The sequence below is a fragment of the Lepisosteus oculatus genome, chromosome 25, assembly GCF_040954835.1.
Source record: "Lepisosteus oculatus isolate fLepOcu1 chromosome 25, fLepOcu1.hap2, whole genome shotgun sequence".
Classification (NCBI taxonomy): domain Eukaryota; kingdom Metazoa; phylum Chordata; class Actinopteri; order Semionotiformes; family Lepisosteidae; genus Lepisosteus; species Lepisosteus oculatus.
Window position 1 is genome coordinate 1,347,800 of NC_090720.1, and position 16,899 is coordinate 1,364,698.

Here is a 16,899-nt window from a genome sequence, read left to right on the forward strand (position 1 = left end):
AACCTTCAGCAGCTGTCACTATTTGGAATGGGGATTTTAATGGTACGGATGAAGGAATTTCCCGGAACAGTATTTTCAACATAAATCAGACTTCCAAAAATCCTAATCAGCGAACGAGCTGATCTTCACCGAGTGTGCTTGCTGCCTCATGACGATGAGGTATGTGATGAGATGAGATGAGATACAATACAATAAAGTCAGGGGCGGAGCAGTGGCAGTGCGGCTAAGGATCTGCGCCTGTGGCTGGAAAGTTGCTGGTTCAAATCCCATGGCTGGCAGAGGAATCCTACTCCGTTGGAAATATCAGTTTTTAGTGAGTCACAACAATGATTCATTATGACAGATAAGACTTTTTATCAAGGTATCAGAGTGGCACTCTAATCACTCTAGACAATCACTCTAATGCCCCGTCAGATACCCCGTGTATTGTAAAATAAACAAAAGAGCACACATACTAAACACAAATAATACTGACACAGGTAGCGCTCATCATCTCTCTGGAGCAGAAGAGAGCCACACAACTCTTTCCCTCCCTCTACCGTTAGAAGCAGCGGCCGGTTGGTTCGGCAAATGCCGTGTTCAAACGCGAGGGCTTTCAGATCGGCTCTGCCCGAAGCTCCCCGGCGCAGCGCCTGCCAGGACGCAGTACCGGGGCGCCGTGCAGCGAACAGCGGGGCTGCACAAGCGCAGTCCTGCTCCACCCTCCTCCTGCTACGCAGCTCTTCTGCCTGCGTCCTCCGGGCCCGGTCACGTGGCCTGGCCCAGCGCAACCCTCGAGCTCCAAGTCCCCCCTCTAAAGAGCCCTCCCATTCAAAACCATCAGACCCGACAGGGGAGCACAGCACCCAGCAGACGCCAGTACAGCACGGCCCTGGGCAGCACTCAGGACTCCAGCCCTGACCTGGAAGCATGACATACTGCACACGGGTGTAGTGGGAAAAACTGGACAGCAACGGTTTCAGGAGGAGTGTGAATTCTAATGAATGAGTAATGAAGCCAATTCATAGATGGGGATTATTAGGAGGCCATGACTGGTAAGGGCCAGAGGGAAATTTGGCCAGGGTTACACCCCTACTCTTTTCGAGAAACACCCTGGGATTTTTAATGACCACAGAGAGTCAGGACCTCGGTTTTACGTCTCATACGAAGGATGGTGCCTGTTTACAGTACAGTGTCCACATCACTATACTGGAGCATTAGGACCTACATGAACTGCAGGGTGAGCGCTCCCTGCTGGCCCCACTAACACCTCTTCCAGCAGCAACCTTAGTTTTTCCCAGGAGGTCTCCCATCCAGGTACTGACCAGGCTCACACCTGCTGAGCTCCAGTGGGCTGCCAGTTAGATGAATTAAGCTAACTTAAGGTAACCACAAAAGTGAAACAGTTCAGGTGGGGTGAAGAAACAAACAAGCAACACCTGCAATGTGTCCTCTTTCCCTGACTGACTGGGATATCGAGGTGTTCTTATTTTTTCCCCCTCACAAAACAGGGCTTAAAAAAGGCTCACTTGAAATTGCTCCAGATGGTTCACTTGACGTTGCATGAATTTCAAGCCCGCAATGAGAAAAGAAAATCGAAAGAAGAAGCCAGCGTTGAAACGGGAGGCTCGTGATGTTGCCTCTCATCAAAACATCATAATGAGATGCTACTCTGCAATGGGTGTCATTAGCCTGGAGTCAAGACCAAACACTCAATAAGCGACATGTTCTGAAATGCTGCACTGAATCCTTCAAAGGCTCTGAAAAGGAGATAAAAAGCCTGAGATATGACAGACTGCCTCTTGAATCTCGTGCTCCAGTGGGACCACACACTCCTCGCTTCCCTTTATCAGTATGAAACACCAATGGTTTCTAAACCACCATAGACCACAGCAGCACTCTTTAATTAAAGACCAGCTCTTATTTGAAGTGTCCTTTTTAATAAATACTGTACACAAACAAGTATTCTCTCATTCCAAACACTGGACTTAATTAATGAACCTCAACGTGCAGCCCAATTTAATAGGAAAGTCAAGTTGCTTACTTTAAATCCTTGCATAATTGCAACGCAGGCTGCTGGTTTTTAATTTTTTAAAGATATAATGCCATACCCAGCGTAATTATCCGTGCTTGTCATGAACAGATCTCTTTTTTTTTTTCCGGCGCTGACACCAACTGTAGAAGAAAGACTGTGTTATGTAAATGTGCATTTCGTTCCCGGCCCATCTAGCACAAGAATTATACATAGCAGCAGAACATAATACAAAGACAAAAATTAGGTTCAGAGTCACACCATTAAAGGACACTATTGTAATCAGGGTCACCTTTGAACACTGGTGATTGGACAATTAAGGTTTTAGACGCAATAGAACATAAAAACATAACAAAGATGAGCCATTTCCACCCTTCAAAGTCCACCTATTTTCCAGTACTGTACGTAACCTTTCATTCATTTTCAACCACATTATCCAATACAGGATGCAGCCGGAACCTATCTCAGCAAGAGAGACACAGACACACTTACTATAAGTAACCCTTCTTTGTTTACCTGAATTTGGGGGAATCTACAGTTCGACTCGTCCATCTTTTGCAAGGCAATAGCATCAGAAGTAAAAAACGTTCAAACAGCATTATCGCAGGGACGTACAGCGAACACACCTCCCTGTCTTTCTCGATGACACAGGTCAAGGAATTGGACTGGAAGTGCGGTTCGCTCATTCGCGCTCCAGGTGACTCTCTATGTGTGAAAGCAAATATCTACAGTACCTATATTCACCCGCTGTTCGGAAAAAACCCCTTCAAGCCATAAAAAGCTGGTGGGCTGTATCGGTAGACACACCCGTATTACACCTCTGACAAATTTTTAAATCGTACCAGAGCGAGAAAAAGCTACTGAGCACAGCAGATCGTGGACTGTCAACAAATAAAAAAAATAAAAATATGCCCAGACAGGTCAAAACTGCAAATGGATGGAGTCCAACCATGGTACTTTTGTCATTTTATGGTACATTTAAGACAATCCCCGCAGATTTCTTGCACTTTGCCGTTGACGTGTGTAGTGATCTAAGGTTTTAAAACCTTGCACACCGAGGACAGTGCTTGCAGTGCTGTGCACAACTATTTGAAAGATTTTTTTCCTCGCAATAATAGTATACGGTTTCTTTTTGTTCATAATTAATATTATTATGATGAACCATTTAGGCTTGTATTGGACAGCTCCGTCCTACAACCGCCTTGCATTTCATCAATTAGCCTCCAGTTTGTATAGACCACCATTACCGTGGCTCATTAAATATAAAACTATAAGCAGTACGTCTCAAACTGGGCAATAAGGCAATGAATTTGCTACGACACGCCGCCACCTCCGTTTTATCGGGTAATTTCATCACATTGACGACCCCATCAAACAACAGGCGAAACTACGAACCTTGAGCGCCGCCATGTTGATGAACCGCCGACAGTCCGCTGCCAAACGAGAAACTTCAGCGAGGCCCGAATACTGGTGCTTTTATTCCAAAACAACCCAAGTTTCTTATTTTTTAAAGTGCTTTTTCCCTCAAGTTTTTTCAAAATCGTGTTAATTTCTACAGTTTAGACCGATTTTTGTGGGGGGAAAATACCGCCTGTTAGTCTCCAGCCCTGCAGGGGGGTGCAGGCCGCAGTCCGGATTAACCAACCGTCCGAAAAAGCGATTTTACCGCCTTTTTTTTAAAAAAAAAAGGCCTTCACGTATTTGGTAAACAAAAGTTTTTTTTTAAATGAACATCTTACTCGAATATAATATAATGAAACAGGGAGTAAAACAAAAAAGACTCACCGCTTTACCGAAACGTCCGGCGCAAGACAAGGGGGGACGGGGTCGTTATCAAATTGGCATCCGTAGAAAAAGAAACATTGCCAAATCTGAGGCATATTAAATCTTAATCGCTAAAATTACCGCTTTTTGACTCTTTCAACGATGTTCAAGTTGTGACCATAACTTGTTCACCGGCGCCGCTACAAGACCGTCGGCGGCGCGGAGGAAGCGGAGCGGCTCCGTTCCTCTCCGCCAGGACCCCGGACTTGAAGGAAAAACACGCACTTCTCTCAGAAACACGGGTTTGTGTCGTGTGCGTAGCTCTGCTGCTTTTTTCACGGGCCCCGGGTGCCACTGTGGACTGTGGACTGGAGCGCCTTCTGTGTGGAGTTTGCATGTTCTTCTTGCGCTCACGCGGGTCTTTGGTTCCCTCTTCCAGGCCTCGAACATGCGGTCTGACCACGTGGTCAGCTCTGGCTCGTAAAATAAATGCAAGATCCCCCCCCCACCCACACACACACAGGGCCCAGTGAAGGTGGAAGAGATTTTAAACGGCTGACTACAACAATAAAGGGTGAAATGTATTTGCAGCTCAGTGGCAGTTCGTTGGGAGGTCCTAACCCACTCAGAAGTTGCTGCTAGGAAACTCGGCTATGTCAGCCACTCTCACTGGCCCCCCAAGAAAGAGCATTTTCACTCCCAGGCATGACCCCTGCCCCCCTCCATCAAGGCTGGTCTATCCAGACTCGATCGCCAGCTGTTGAAGCCAGATGTTACCAGGTAACTCGAAGCAAGGCACGGTCAGGTCGTCTTCTGTTCTGGCATGAGTGGAAAGCATCCCTTCTCAAAGGGCGATTTCTGTAGATTGTCCATGAGCTCATTTTGGAAAATGTATAATATCAAAATATTGCAAACCTGTTTTTTATGAAGTCATATGACTTAAGCTCATTATTGTTATCCTAAGGAAAAATTCCTCTCCAGCAATAAAAAAAAAGAGCTATTGATGTGAAACTTGAAACGTCTCCATTTTCATTGTGCATTAGCAAATTCTTCTGGATTTAAGTTTTATCTTCTCTCCTGGCTAGAGGGCCAGCTGGATCCAAGTTTGTTTTTGATATAGAGTTCAAGTACTGTAAATTGTTCCCCCGCCCGAAACCTCCAGATTACTCAGCTGCATGACTTGTTTGTAACAAATGTTACCATGGAAAACAAAGCCTCTCCCCGTCTATAAAGGATTCTGATGTTTTACAATCCTTGGATTGCCATTAATCCCTCTGCTGTACCCTGGAGATGGCATCCACGAGTGTGAAATGCTTTGATTTAATCCTTACATGGTAAAATCCCCAGTCGTGCTGTTGGTAAATGAGCATGCCCTTAATTTAACTACTGTACACAGCAATCTAGATCACCTGTTCCACAAGCTGAAGAACTGGGGATATCGCATATAACACAGACATGTTGCAAACAATTGTCTCCAACAATAGTGTAATAGTTTTTGCTGACAGAGATGTCTCTTAAAGTTTATTGAACACTCACTCATCTTAAGACTTTTAGGGAGCACCGGTAATCATTACTTACACTTGTTTTTTGGATAACATTTACAAGAAATCCCAAAGCCCCCTTGCTAGGAAAAACAAGAAATCAAAGCCCCTCGGACAAAAAAAAAAATAATACAGAGAGTTTAAAAATATAGCACTTGCAGAAACAGGAAATAGCATTGATGGACATGAAGGATGACAATCTGGTTCACAAGTGGCTGCTTCACATGCAGCAACACAGTTGAAGGCACTTCTGCCAGCGTGCAGGTAGTGGGGAAATCAAGTTCTTTTAAACACCTTGAATAGTATTGTCAAAATCCAGCCAGGGTACAAAAAGCAAAAACACATGGGAAGCCCAGATGTGCTGTGGTGTAACTTAAGTTTATTTTTAATTCCACAAATTTTTCAAAAAAATTACAAAATACTCAAATGGAGAAAACACAGGACTCACAATTGTTTTAATTGTTTCTACTTTGTTTACATTGTGTTATCCCATGGCAAACTACTCATATATACAATAAGCTTCAAGATACCATTATATATATAAATTTAGCAGTCAGAATTTACATTCTGCTATTGCCAGTTTGAAACAAGAAGCTAAACCATTGACAACACTTAACATCATAGGTTTGATACACGGAAGCAAAAAAAAAACGAACTGAAATCTGATGCCAATTCATGGTACTGGACACAGTGACAGGGAAGTGGCCATGTAAAATTCAGGATGTAGCGCTCATCAACTCACAGCTTCTCCATTCTGTGAGGAAAAATAGTTGTAAAACGTAAAAATCAGACGGGCGTGCATCTCTTGCCCAGGTCTTTCAAGAATCTAGGTAGTGTTCAGACTGACTCAAGAACGACCTTCGGGTCGGTCTTTTCCACTGAGGAAGTCAGAGATGCACACAATTCCCTTGGGGGTTAATAAACATTTCTGATGTTCATGAAAATCACCCAGAGGGGCTCAAAAACGAACAACTGGAACGGGAACAAAACAAAACAAAAAACAGGGCAACGGCCCATGAATTATTCTACACGTTCTGACGTTAAGTCACGTGAAAGCGATCACACTGAAACCTAAGAAGCCTACAACGGCAAATAAAGCCCTCGACTCCGAAGACGCGAGAGCCCTGGTCAGCCCTGCGCCTCGGGAACTCTCAGGCCCCCAGACCCACAAACCCGAGACTCGAGTCTCTCCGCCAGCCCATGCTGCCGCCCCCGCTGATCCACTGAGCCTACATTCACTCAACCGCCCACATCATCACTGCCCCTCCCACCAGCCAGCAGGGTGCCCGAGGGGCTCTTCTGGGGGGAACCCTGGAGCTGGGGACACCCAGAGGGGATTAAAACCTACTTCTAGGAAAGAAAAGGTCCTCACCGTAGTCTTTAAAGAATCACAGTACAACACAAAGAAATGCCATGAGACCAAAGCCGACAGACTGAAATGAAGTTAAGTTGTAATGGATCTGCTTTGTGAAGAGATCTTGACTTCACATTCCACTACTCACCTTCTCCCTCGCTGAAAAGGGACTGAAGGATGACTAGCCTTAAAAATAATTCTTTGCTCCTTTCCTTAAAATAACCTATTAATAACCTAAATAATCTGATGGATTTCTTTTTTAAAAAAAACAACTTTGGTACTGGGAATATCTCCAAGCAAGGTATCAAATCGCAGACAATTTAAAAGTGCATTTTCTTTTTGTAAACCCAATTCTGCATTCCGTCTATGACCACTTCATAAAGATCCGAACCACAGACTGCGTGGCCTGTCAGTGCAATTCACCCCTCCTGACAACCTTCCCATGAGCCTCTCGGAGCGAGTTCCAGCTGGAAACCTGCCCTCCTCGACTCTCACAGAACGTTAAAGATGTAAAAGAAGACATGAACATGTGCTTGGGTTGTTTGGAAATGAATACAAAGGATGGCAGTCATGTACAATGGGAAAAAAAACCTGCATTTTTGACTGCAAAGCATGACGTCTTTAAGGATGACAGGAAAACAATTACAAAAATAATTTACAGAGTTGTTGATCAAGACGTACTGTACCGTTATGCCTGTAACCCTCTACTGCACACCAACAGCTTCAGAAACCATTTTTCCTGCTGAAATAATGCCATCGTGCTCCCCTTTGAAACAAAGGGATAATGCTTTAGAACAATAATATTTGAGGTCTAACACCTTGGTTAGGAGTCCACACCTAATAATAATAACAATAATAATAATATATATTTATATTTTTATTTACAGACTCAAAAAAAGCCATGCTGCAGAATTGAGCTCTCTTTAAAATTATGAAAAACTTCCTACAATGTATTAAAATAACTGTTGAATTTTAGATAGCACTTGAAGATTTAGGATATACTGCCTAACTGCTTTTTTATTTTTTTCTTTCGTTAAGCACAGTGACAAAGTGACTTGTATTCTAGCACCTACAAGAACTGCCAGGAGGTTCTCCAAATATCGTCATGCAGGGAGTCGCAACCAGTCTTGAGAAAGTGTCTTTACTCAATGAATATCGTATATGAAATAAAGTCCTGTTTCTGTTAAAAAAAAATAAAAAACCGAAAAAAGATCAAAAAATCTTCAGAAGATCTGTCAATCTTTTTTTTTTCTTCTTAATTTAAATTGTTCATAGGATATTGACTGGAGATCCTTCCACAGAACCTTGTCCATAAAGGTGTGTCCCACACTCACGGCACCGCCTTCCCTCGCCGATTACAGCTGCTTGTCACTTTCTTTCTTCAGGCGGCTAGAACAAAAACAGACGGTTACAGCGAAACGTTAGTGCCTGCTCCGTGGCCATCCTGAAGGCTGACATCTGAACGCACAGAAGACATGGTTCCTTGGACACAGGCCCAAGCACAGCCAGGACGGCGACACTATACTGTAACGAGGCGCTGTTCTTCGGATGAGACATATAACCGAGGTCCAGACTCTCCGTGGTCATTAAAAACCCCAGGGTGTTTCTCGAAATAGTAGGGATGTTACCCCTGGCGCTCTGACCAAATCTTCCCCTGCCCTTTACCAATCATGGCCTCCTAATAACCCCCGTCTCTGAACTGGCGACATCACTCTGCTCTCCTCCCCACTGAGAGCTGGTGTGTGGGGAGCGTTCTGGCGCACTATGGCTGCCGTCACATCACCCAGGTGGGGCTGCACACTGGGGGTGGTGGAGGGGATCCCCACGACCTGTAAAGTGCTTTGAGTGGAGTGTCCAGAAAGGCGCTATAACAGGTGTGAGGAATGATTATTTATGATGTTTGTAATGGACTGTCTACATTGTGTGGTGCTGCCTGGTGCACTGGGCACTGTAAGAACTGCTCTCCTCCGCTGTCCGCAGGCTGGCCTCACCTGTAGTAGTCCTCCTGGCCGGGCAGGGGCCCCCCGTGCACGTGGTGGTGGCCGTGGAGCCACTGCTGCTCCATGGCCAGCCTCTGCAGCTCCGCGGACTGGGCATGCATGGCCTGCAGCTGGTGGGCCGCAGACATGGGGGGCGGCAGCGCTCCCGGCAGGTCTCGGGGATACGGGGTGCCTACGGAGAGACGCGGGAAAAAAAAGCCTTTTGGAAAAGTCACCCATAAAGGATGAAAGAGTACATTAATAGAGGTTTATCACTGGGTGAAAGTATAGTTTAAACTGTGCCACGCATGATGTGAGGGGTCTTTTATACCAGCAGGATTATCTTTCATTTAAGTCATAAACCAGGTTTCTACTGTATAAACTTCCAGAGATATTACAAAATGTTTGAGGGGACATCATACTAGGTGGAAATGGACTCTTTTTCCGATGAAGTGTCTTAAACTCTCCTAGAAAGTTCTCAACTACGTAGGGAGGGAAAAAGCATCACTTCCCATATTCATTAACAAAGTCCCAGCTCCCTCCGCAACACAGGAACAGTTATTTCTATTTCACACATCCACTTCGGGGTGGGTGTAAGATCTCAAGACGAGCTGCAGCAGACGAGGCTCAAAGCTTGCGGAGGAGATCATCCCTCGGAGAGAGAGAAACAAAGCGGAGGAACTGGGGCAGAGCCAGCTGTTCTGGGGGCTCGTGGGCTCTGTAGCCGGGGAGTCCTGGGAGGGAGGCCGGGTCGAGCTGCACAGCCACCTGAGCCAATTCAGCGCAACACTCACCAAGTCCAAGCTCTGAGCACATCTGCTTTAACGGGTAGCTAAAAAAATGAAACAGCACGCATGTCCTTACCAAACACAGGATGCCGGAGCATCTCATGCTCGTGGGGGGGCTGTCCCAGCAGCGGGTTGGGGATGGTTCCGGGAGGGTAGGGGAAGCGGGCCAGGTGGGGTCCTGCTGCCAGGGGGTCCACCAGGGGGTGAGCACCAGAACCTGCAGCACACAGCACAGCCGGGTCAGTACAGAGCGCCGGGATCCACGCTGCACAGAACCCCACACACACAGCGGCAGACAGCAGGACCGACTGCCTGTCCCATCGGCTCTCACTCGCTTAGGACAGACTCTTCAATTAACTCCCCAAGAGCCATCAGTACCAGACACGGACACCATCTCCTGAACAGAAACCGCACCAAGAGAACACATGCAAGTACAAGCACAAGGAATACAAAAGAACATGATCTGAAATACAGTGTAACTGTCAAAGACTGGTACATACGTTAATCAGATGAGTACAGTTTTTATAAGCTGAATTAATGAAGGAGTCGATGCATAAACACCCCCACCGTGAACGGAGGTGGCAAAGGTAAGCAGGGTTATCATCCATTACACACATCTTGCATGAAGCACGGACGAGCCGTTTAAAAACACCGAAGCATCTCTACGGTTTTTAGGAGAGCTGGACAGTTTCACCGAGGTGCTGTGAGGCAAAACCATTCTAAAAAAAAAAGCACTGACGCACACTTGATCATGCCGGTCAGATGCAAACCGACCACAGGCGCATCTCCGGCTTCCTCTATTGCAGAGTTGCAGGTTTAAACAGCCCGAGGGACTGGGAAACCAGAACCCTCCCCCCCACCCTCCTCTCCCACAGCAAGCTCTCCTCAAACCAGGCTCTTCGAGGTCCATTACCAGTGCCGACTTTTTTTTTTTGGAGTCGCCTTCCTCCCCGCTACGGAAGGCTTTTTGCTTTGATAAGAGGAGCCACCCCCCCACGTCGCCTTCACGCGCGTGACACCGCTCACCGCTCAGGATGTATCATCGCCAAGGACAAAAATAAATAAATATAAATAAAAAGAAACAAAGAGTCACCAGAATCAAAAATGTAAGCTTAGGAACTAACCCTCAAAGTGCCTGGTTATGGGGGAGCAGGTCCCACATTTCTGAACCATGTGCTGCTTTCCCGCTCTGATCCGTGCTGGGGAGTCAGTGCCCTCACCTTGATGCAGCGGGTCCTGCTGGTGCAGGTGCAGGTGCGAGTGGATGTGCGAGTGCTGGTGGTGGTGGGGGGTGACGTTGAACATCTGCAACCGGGCGATGGGGTCGTTGGCCACGGAGGCCATGCGCTCGGCGTGCAGCCTCTCGGCCGCCAGTCTGTCGGGGTAGCTCATCTCCGGCCGCAGCTGGGGGCCGGCCAGCGCCAGTCTCTCCCTCTCCAGAGGGTTCAAGCCCGGGTGGAAGGAGGCGAAGGGGTGCGGACCCGCCATGGGGGGGAGGGTGATGGCCCCGTGCCGGGCAAAGTGCTCCATGGGGTTGGCGGCGGGGTGCAGACTGTCCAGCTCGGGGGGCTTGACCTCGAACCCGGGCTTCATCCTCTCGCGCAGCTCGCGCTCCCGGATCTCGCGCTCCCGGATCTCGCGCTCGCGCAGCTCCCGCTCGCGCATGCCGGGGTCCGCGTTGTAGAGGCCGGGCATGTGGTAGGCGAGGAGGGGGTCGGCGGGGTTGAGCGACACGAAGAAGGGGTGGTTGCGGTTGGTGGGCGACATGACGTGGGGCCGGGCGTACTCGCTGAGCGTGCGCAGCGCGGGCGTGTCGGGGCCGATGTAGGGCGGCACGGCGGCGATGGTCGTGGGCGGCGGCTCGAAGGGCGGCCGCAGGTGGGCCGGGCCGGCCATGGGGGCGTCGCCCATCCGGCCCTCGTGGGAAGAGCTGGAGGCCTTCTGCGGGGAGAACAGGGGACAAGACGGACACGCCGCCATCAGACACCGCGAGCTTCCCGGCGGAGGACTACCGCTGCAGGCCGCCCAGCTACAGCCGTTCAGTACGGCGTGAAGGCAATGCCTTGACGGCAACCAGGGCGTTAAGTTACCTGCAAAGTTACCGATCGGTATCGCGCTGGGGGAAAATGAAAGAAAACAGGGCTCCGACAAACAGGCAAAACGGAAATGACGACGGGCAGCGGGACGCAGACCAACGGCTTCTCGCCGCTGGCGAGCTGCCGCATCCAAGCCGCGCCCGCGGGGGAGTTAGGGAAGGAGGAAAGGAAGATACGTACGGCAGCTCTCTCCACCTCCCTCTCCCTCTCGCGCTCCCTCTCCCGCTCCTTCTCCTTCTCCCGCTCCTTCTCCTTCTCCTCCCGGGCCTTCTGCTCCGCCTCCCGCTTCGCCCGCTCCAGCGCCTCCTCCCTCTTCTTCGCCAGCTTGGACGCCGCCAGGGGCGTGAAGTACAGGTCTGACCGGGCGCAGGAGTTGTACCCCCGGTCCAGGTGCTTGTAGAACCTGGAAGGCAGGGAGGCGCCCCGTTAAAGCAATGCCCCTTCCCTTCCCGGGATCTCCGGAATGCAGACCCGACACGCGCGACAGAGGTCCCTCGTTTTTCGGGATCGGGGAGAAACGGGGAACCATCTGGTACTGAAACCTCTCCTCGGCGATCGGGTCACCGCTCCGCTTAATAATGCGATATTCTTTAGATGACCGCGAGCACAAGGGTGGACTAAGGCAAGTCACCTGAGACCAGCCGCCACCTCCTGCACCCTTTCCGATGCCCAAGCGCTCCTGACCTGCCCTGTTCCTGGACTAAGGCTTGCATTTAAATGTCCCCTCACGGCCCGCTGAAAAGTACCGCGGCTCACCATGTGAATAAGGTTCTCCAAGGGCTCCGTATGCATTTAAAATTTTAAATGCAATTACTTTAAAATAAATAAAATAACCTTAGGTATGTTACCTCGTTATTTAAGCTGAAAACCAATCAGTCTCTACACTACGGTCTCCGCAATACGCTTTGTCTCCTTGCACTTAGGAGTTTATTAGTATTCATTACTAGTCTCTCCAGCACTTAAGGGATATCAGCCACCCAGACTTGACAAAACATTCATATTCCATAGGAATCAATCAGTGGAATAATACTATAATTAATCTTTTGTTCTATATAAATTCCAGCAGTAAAAGCACACTTGTTATTTTACTGTTTGGCTCCACAATGTAATTTTTTATGCATTTAAATCCAAATCTAGCACTCAAGATAGCTGAATCCATTAAGGATCCCTGAAATAACATCCAAACCATTCATCTCCGTGCTACTCGGTTACAGCACAGTAACTTTCCATTGTTTATGAGGTTGTCAAGAGACTAAAAATGGGGAGAGAAAGTTCAGAAACAATCAATCCGTTTCTCAGAAGGATGCGGATGAACCGCAGTGCAGAAGACTCCATGAATCGTGAAGGTTGATCACACTGAGCAAACACAAGCCCATCAAGCACACAACTCCATAATTTGGTCATCTTTCCTCTGGAAAATAAAGCTGACAGAACATACCCTTATACCTCCATTACATCCTTCCAACCTTCAGTTTTCCTTAGGAAAGCTGACAGCACAGGGAGGTCACATAAAGGAAGGGTTCTCACACAGCGCAGAAATACTAAGTCAGTGTTAGAGGGCTTGCACGTGCTTGGGTCTATTCGAGACCAGACGTCTAAAAACAAGAAGCCAGTATGAATCACTAAGGAGCCACGCCATACAAAGCACACAAACTGCAAGGGTTTAGGAAAGAAAACGCTGAAGCAGACTAGCCCAGGCTAACACATCATGTATGATGGGTCACAGCTGAGCTTGTGATTAGATTTTAAGAAGGCTGTGGATTCACATCCCAGGTGGGACGTTGTTGTTGGACTTTAGGAAGGTACTTCACTGCAGTAAATATGCAATTGCTCCATAAAGTCTTTAACTCTATGTAGGGGTATCAATTTAAGTCCCTTTCACCCCTTATTTTTGTGTGTTTATTTCCAGATTCGATCTGGAGAGGCAAACCAGGAACGGACAGAAGGAAAACTGAACTGAAACAAAAGCTGTCTTTTCAATGTCAATCCCCACCTCAAGCGGCCGCCTCGTGTGCGATTCATGAGCTTGAGGCCCCAGCCGGGAGGAGGATGGGTGCTCCCTTCAGACTAGCCCTGCCTGCACATCCAAACAAACTGGGCTTTGCCTCCTTCCCCACTCATGTTCAATTGAGAAGAGTGGCCGCTTACAGATAGAAGTGTATCAAAACAACTGAGAAACTCAGCGGAATACAGAAAAGGGATAGTTACACCGAGGTTAACGATGACAAAACCTTTTCACGCGCATCACTCGGTGCTTGCTTCGCTACTGACGTACTCGAGAGCTTATTCCTCCGGGATGAGATGTTTTTGAGCGGAGAAAGAAAGGGGACAGAACACCTCCAGCAACAAGAGCAAAACAGCTGGCTGGCAAAGCCTGAAGGGCGCACACCCCGAAAAAAACAAGTCAGAAAACCTCGTTAAAAACCTGGAGACCCCCCACCCCAGAGCCGGCTCCTGAACCTACCTTGCCGACTGGCTGGCGTGGCTGGGCGTGTTGACCACGGTGGGCTCGGGAGACGGGCTCCTTTGGGGCGGGGGGGGGCTCTCGGGCTCCTCCGTCTCATCCAGGGGCTCCTCCTTGATCTGAATGGGCGGCCCCCCCGGGGGCCCGGGGCAGGACGTGCCGACGGAGGGGGGCAGGGGCGTGGAGATGGAGGCCGAGGGCGGCTGCAGGCCGGGCGGCAGGGCAGCGGAGGAGGAGGAGGAGGACGAGGACGAGGAGGAGGAACTGGTGGGCGCCGAGGAGGGGGGCAGGACCGGGGAGCCCCCGGGGATGAAGGGGTGCTGGGAGAAGGGGGGCTGGGCCGGGACGGGGTGGGGGGCGGAGGCGGAGGGGGGCGGGGCAGAGGGCGGGGGCAGGGGCAGCGTCTGGGACTGCGTGAGGACGGGCGGCTGGGCGGGGGGGGCCTGCAGCTGCTGCCCCTGGGGCATGAGCTGCAGGGGGGGCGGGTGGGGCGGCGGGGGGTGGTGGGTGGACAGGGAGCTCAGCGGCTTCAGGGCCGGCGGCGGGGGCAGGTTGGAGGGCATCTGGGGGAAGGGAGGGGGCGCGGACAGGTGAGGGGGGTGCTTGTGCGGCTGCGGCGTGGCCATCTGGGGGATGGGCGTGGTGGGCGGGGGCTTGATGTGGGGCATGGCCAGGGGCGCCGGGGGCAGCGGCTGCTCGCGGGGGGGCTGGGGCGCAGCGGCAGCCTGCAGAGGGGGCTGCCCCTGGGAGGGCGGGGTGTGGGGCGGCGGCAGGGGCTGCGAGTGCCCCGGGGCCAGGGGCTGGCTGGGGAGCGGGGGGGCCGGGGGCACCTGAGACTGAGAGGAGGCGGCGGCGGCCATGCCGTACGGCTGAGGGGGCAGAGGGTGCTGCAGGAGGGAGGGGCCGCCCTGCAGCGGGTGGGGCAGCGGCACGTGCAAGGGGGGCTGCGAGGACTGCGGGGGGGCCTGGGGCGCGGCCTGTGCCTGAGACAGCCCCTGCAGGGGCGAGTGGGGGGAGGGCAGCCTCTGGGGAAGCAGCACGGGTCCGGGCTGCATGAGCGACAGCGGGGAGGGCTGGGGCTGCTGCTGGCCCGGGACCGAGGGGGGCTGGGGGATGGGGGGGGACACCTGGGGGGGCGCGGAGGGAGGGGTGGAGGCGGGCAGCTGCGCAGGGCAGGCCTGAGGGGCAGCCGCGGCCTGCAGGGGGCCGCCCTGAGACTGGATGACGGGCGGGTGCTGCGCCTGCAGCACCTGCTGCTGGGCCGAAGAGTCGGAGTCGCTCTCGTTGTCCCGGGGGCTGGGAATGCTGGGGGAGGAGCTGCGGTTGTCCTGGTCGATGTCCTTGGGGTCGCTGCTGCCCTCGTCGTTGACGCTGCGGCTGTCCGAGCTCTCCCCCTCGCCCTCCCCCTCGCACTCGGACGGGGAGTCAGGCCGGCTCATCTCCTGGAAGACCCAACCGCAATGTCAGTGTGGCCGCGAGCCGGCTCCCTGCCTCCTGCGCGGACACGGCGGTTTCTGACATCGCCACGAGGCCGCTCTGCTGAACCTTTTCATTTTCTGAACAAAACTGTGCACGTGCTATAAACATCAACTCAAGGACCACGAACAAGGCTTCTTGCTTTCCTCCAGCGTAATCAACTAAAACTACACAGACCCCGCAGCTCTAGGAGGTCAAATTAAATTCGCTCAATAAAATGCGAGGTTTGGGGTTAGAAAGGCAGCAGATGGCAGCACCGCGCTCAAGCTTCGTGCTTCTAGAGCAGCACCTGTCAGCCAATCACCGTGCCCGTGAGTCTCCCAGCGCCCCTTCCTCCTCACCTGAGTTTTTGATTTCTTTGTGGTCGACCTCTCTGGCTCCTCGGTGTCCGACGCCACTTTCTCCCTCTGTCGTTTGGCACTCTTCAGTGGCGAGGGCACCTCTTCTTTCATCTTCTGCGGGAAAACAAAGACGCCCCAAGATATAAAAGCCATTACCCTCGCCTGGCGACCTGCGCTAACCCCTGGCATGTGGGCGCATGCAGGAGATCATCAAGCTCAAACCACAACCCCCAGATTCCATATTAAAAAAGCAATCGTGTTAAACTCAGTCATTTGGCTAAGGAAGAGAAATCTCGGCCTTCTTTAATTACCCTGTAAAAATCATTCTCAAGGGAGTCATCTGAACAAATGAGAGCAGTTGAGTCTTCATCATTTTCAAATGAAATGTTTTTCAGCCTTAAATGCTTAATTGCTGGCCTTGCTTGTGACAAAAACGCATTACTTACACAGCTCTGTAGACAACTGAGCTCAAATATATTCATTTGGCCTGCAGTTCCATGAGCTACAGAACTGAGACCGTGAGTGTGCTGGGCACTGGTCTTCTGGTCACTCTACAACTCCACAGGCCAGAGCGCTGGCAGCTCCTGCTCACTTTAATCTTCTATTGCACCACCCCCGTACAACCACACTGTCTCGTTCTTCCCGACTGCCCTATTCATCCAACCTGTTTCTTGCACTTCGTTTTTGCACTCAGTGTCCAATTAAAAATATGGCACGACTGCCCCTGCGATGCTTCAAAGCGAATACATGTTTAGACTGAATTTCAGATGCTCTTATCCACAACGACGTGGAGAAAGTCAGGCCCCCTACTGAGGAGGATCCATGAACAAGACCTTCAGCGCAATGAGGCTGAGGCCCTGCAAGAGGAGCAGTGGGAAGAGTCTGGGAAGGGTACCTTGCTGGGCTTCTTCATGGAGTCCGCCTTGCTGTCGGTGCTGGAGGTGCTGGCGGCGCTGGGGGAGGCTCGCCCACTGGAGCGCATGTCCTCATTGGGGGGCGAGGCTCTGCCATCAGGGCTGGCTGTCTGCTTTTTACGGCCACTCCGGAGCGTCGACATCTGAAAGGATCCGGGAGCACAGCAGCGA

General features: G+C 50.8%; 1 protein-coding gene across 6 annotated transcripts in view; it reads right to left on the reverse strand.

Moving 5' to 3' along the window:
• Positions 1 to 5,675: 5,675 nt before the first annotated feature.
• The window catches only part of rerea (arginine-glutamic acid dipeptide (RE) repeats a), a 153,117-nt gene continuing 141,893 nt past the window's right edge, over positions 5,676 to 16,899 (reverse strand). For 4 of the 6 annotated variants that reach the window (XM_069183825.1, XM_069183823.1, XM_069183824.1 and 1 more), the window contains 8 exons: positions 16,710 to 16,871; positions 15,815 to 15,928; positions 13,998 to 15,439; positions 11,714 to 11,936; positions 10,562 to 11,378; positions 9,514 to 9,654; positions 8,662 to 8,842; positions 5,676 to 8,059 (listed from right to left, as the gene is read on the reverse strand). In XM_069183825.1, the coding sequence (XP_069039926.1) occupies positions 8,026 to 8,059; positions 8,662 to 8,842; positions 9,514 to 9,654; positions 10,562 to 11,378; positions 11,714 to 11,936; positions 13,998 to 15,439; positions 15,815 to 15,928; positions 16,710 to 16,871 (3,114 nt within the window). In that variant the 3' untranslated portion in view covers positions 5,676 to 8,025. The remainder of the gene's footprint in view (positions 8,060 to 8,661; positions 8,843 to 9,513; positions 9,655 to 10,561; positions 11,379 to 11,713; positions 11,937 to 13,997; positions 15,440 to 15,814; positions 15,929 to 16,709; positions 16,872 to 16,899) is intronic. The other 2 variants (XM_069183826.1, XM_069183828.1) reach the window with 1 other exon arrangement.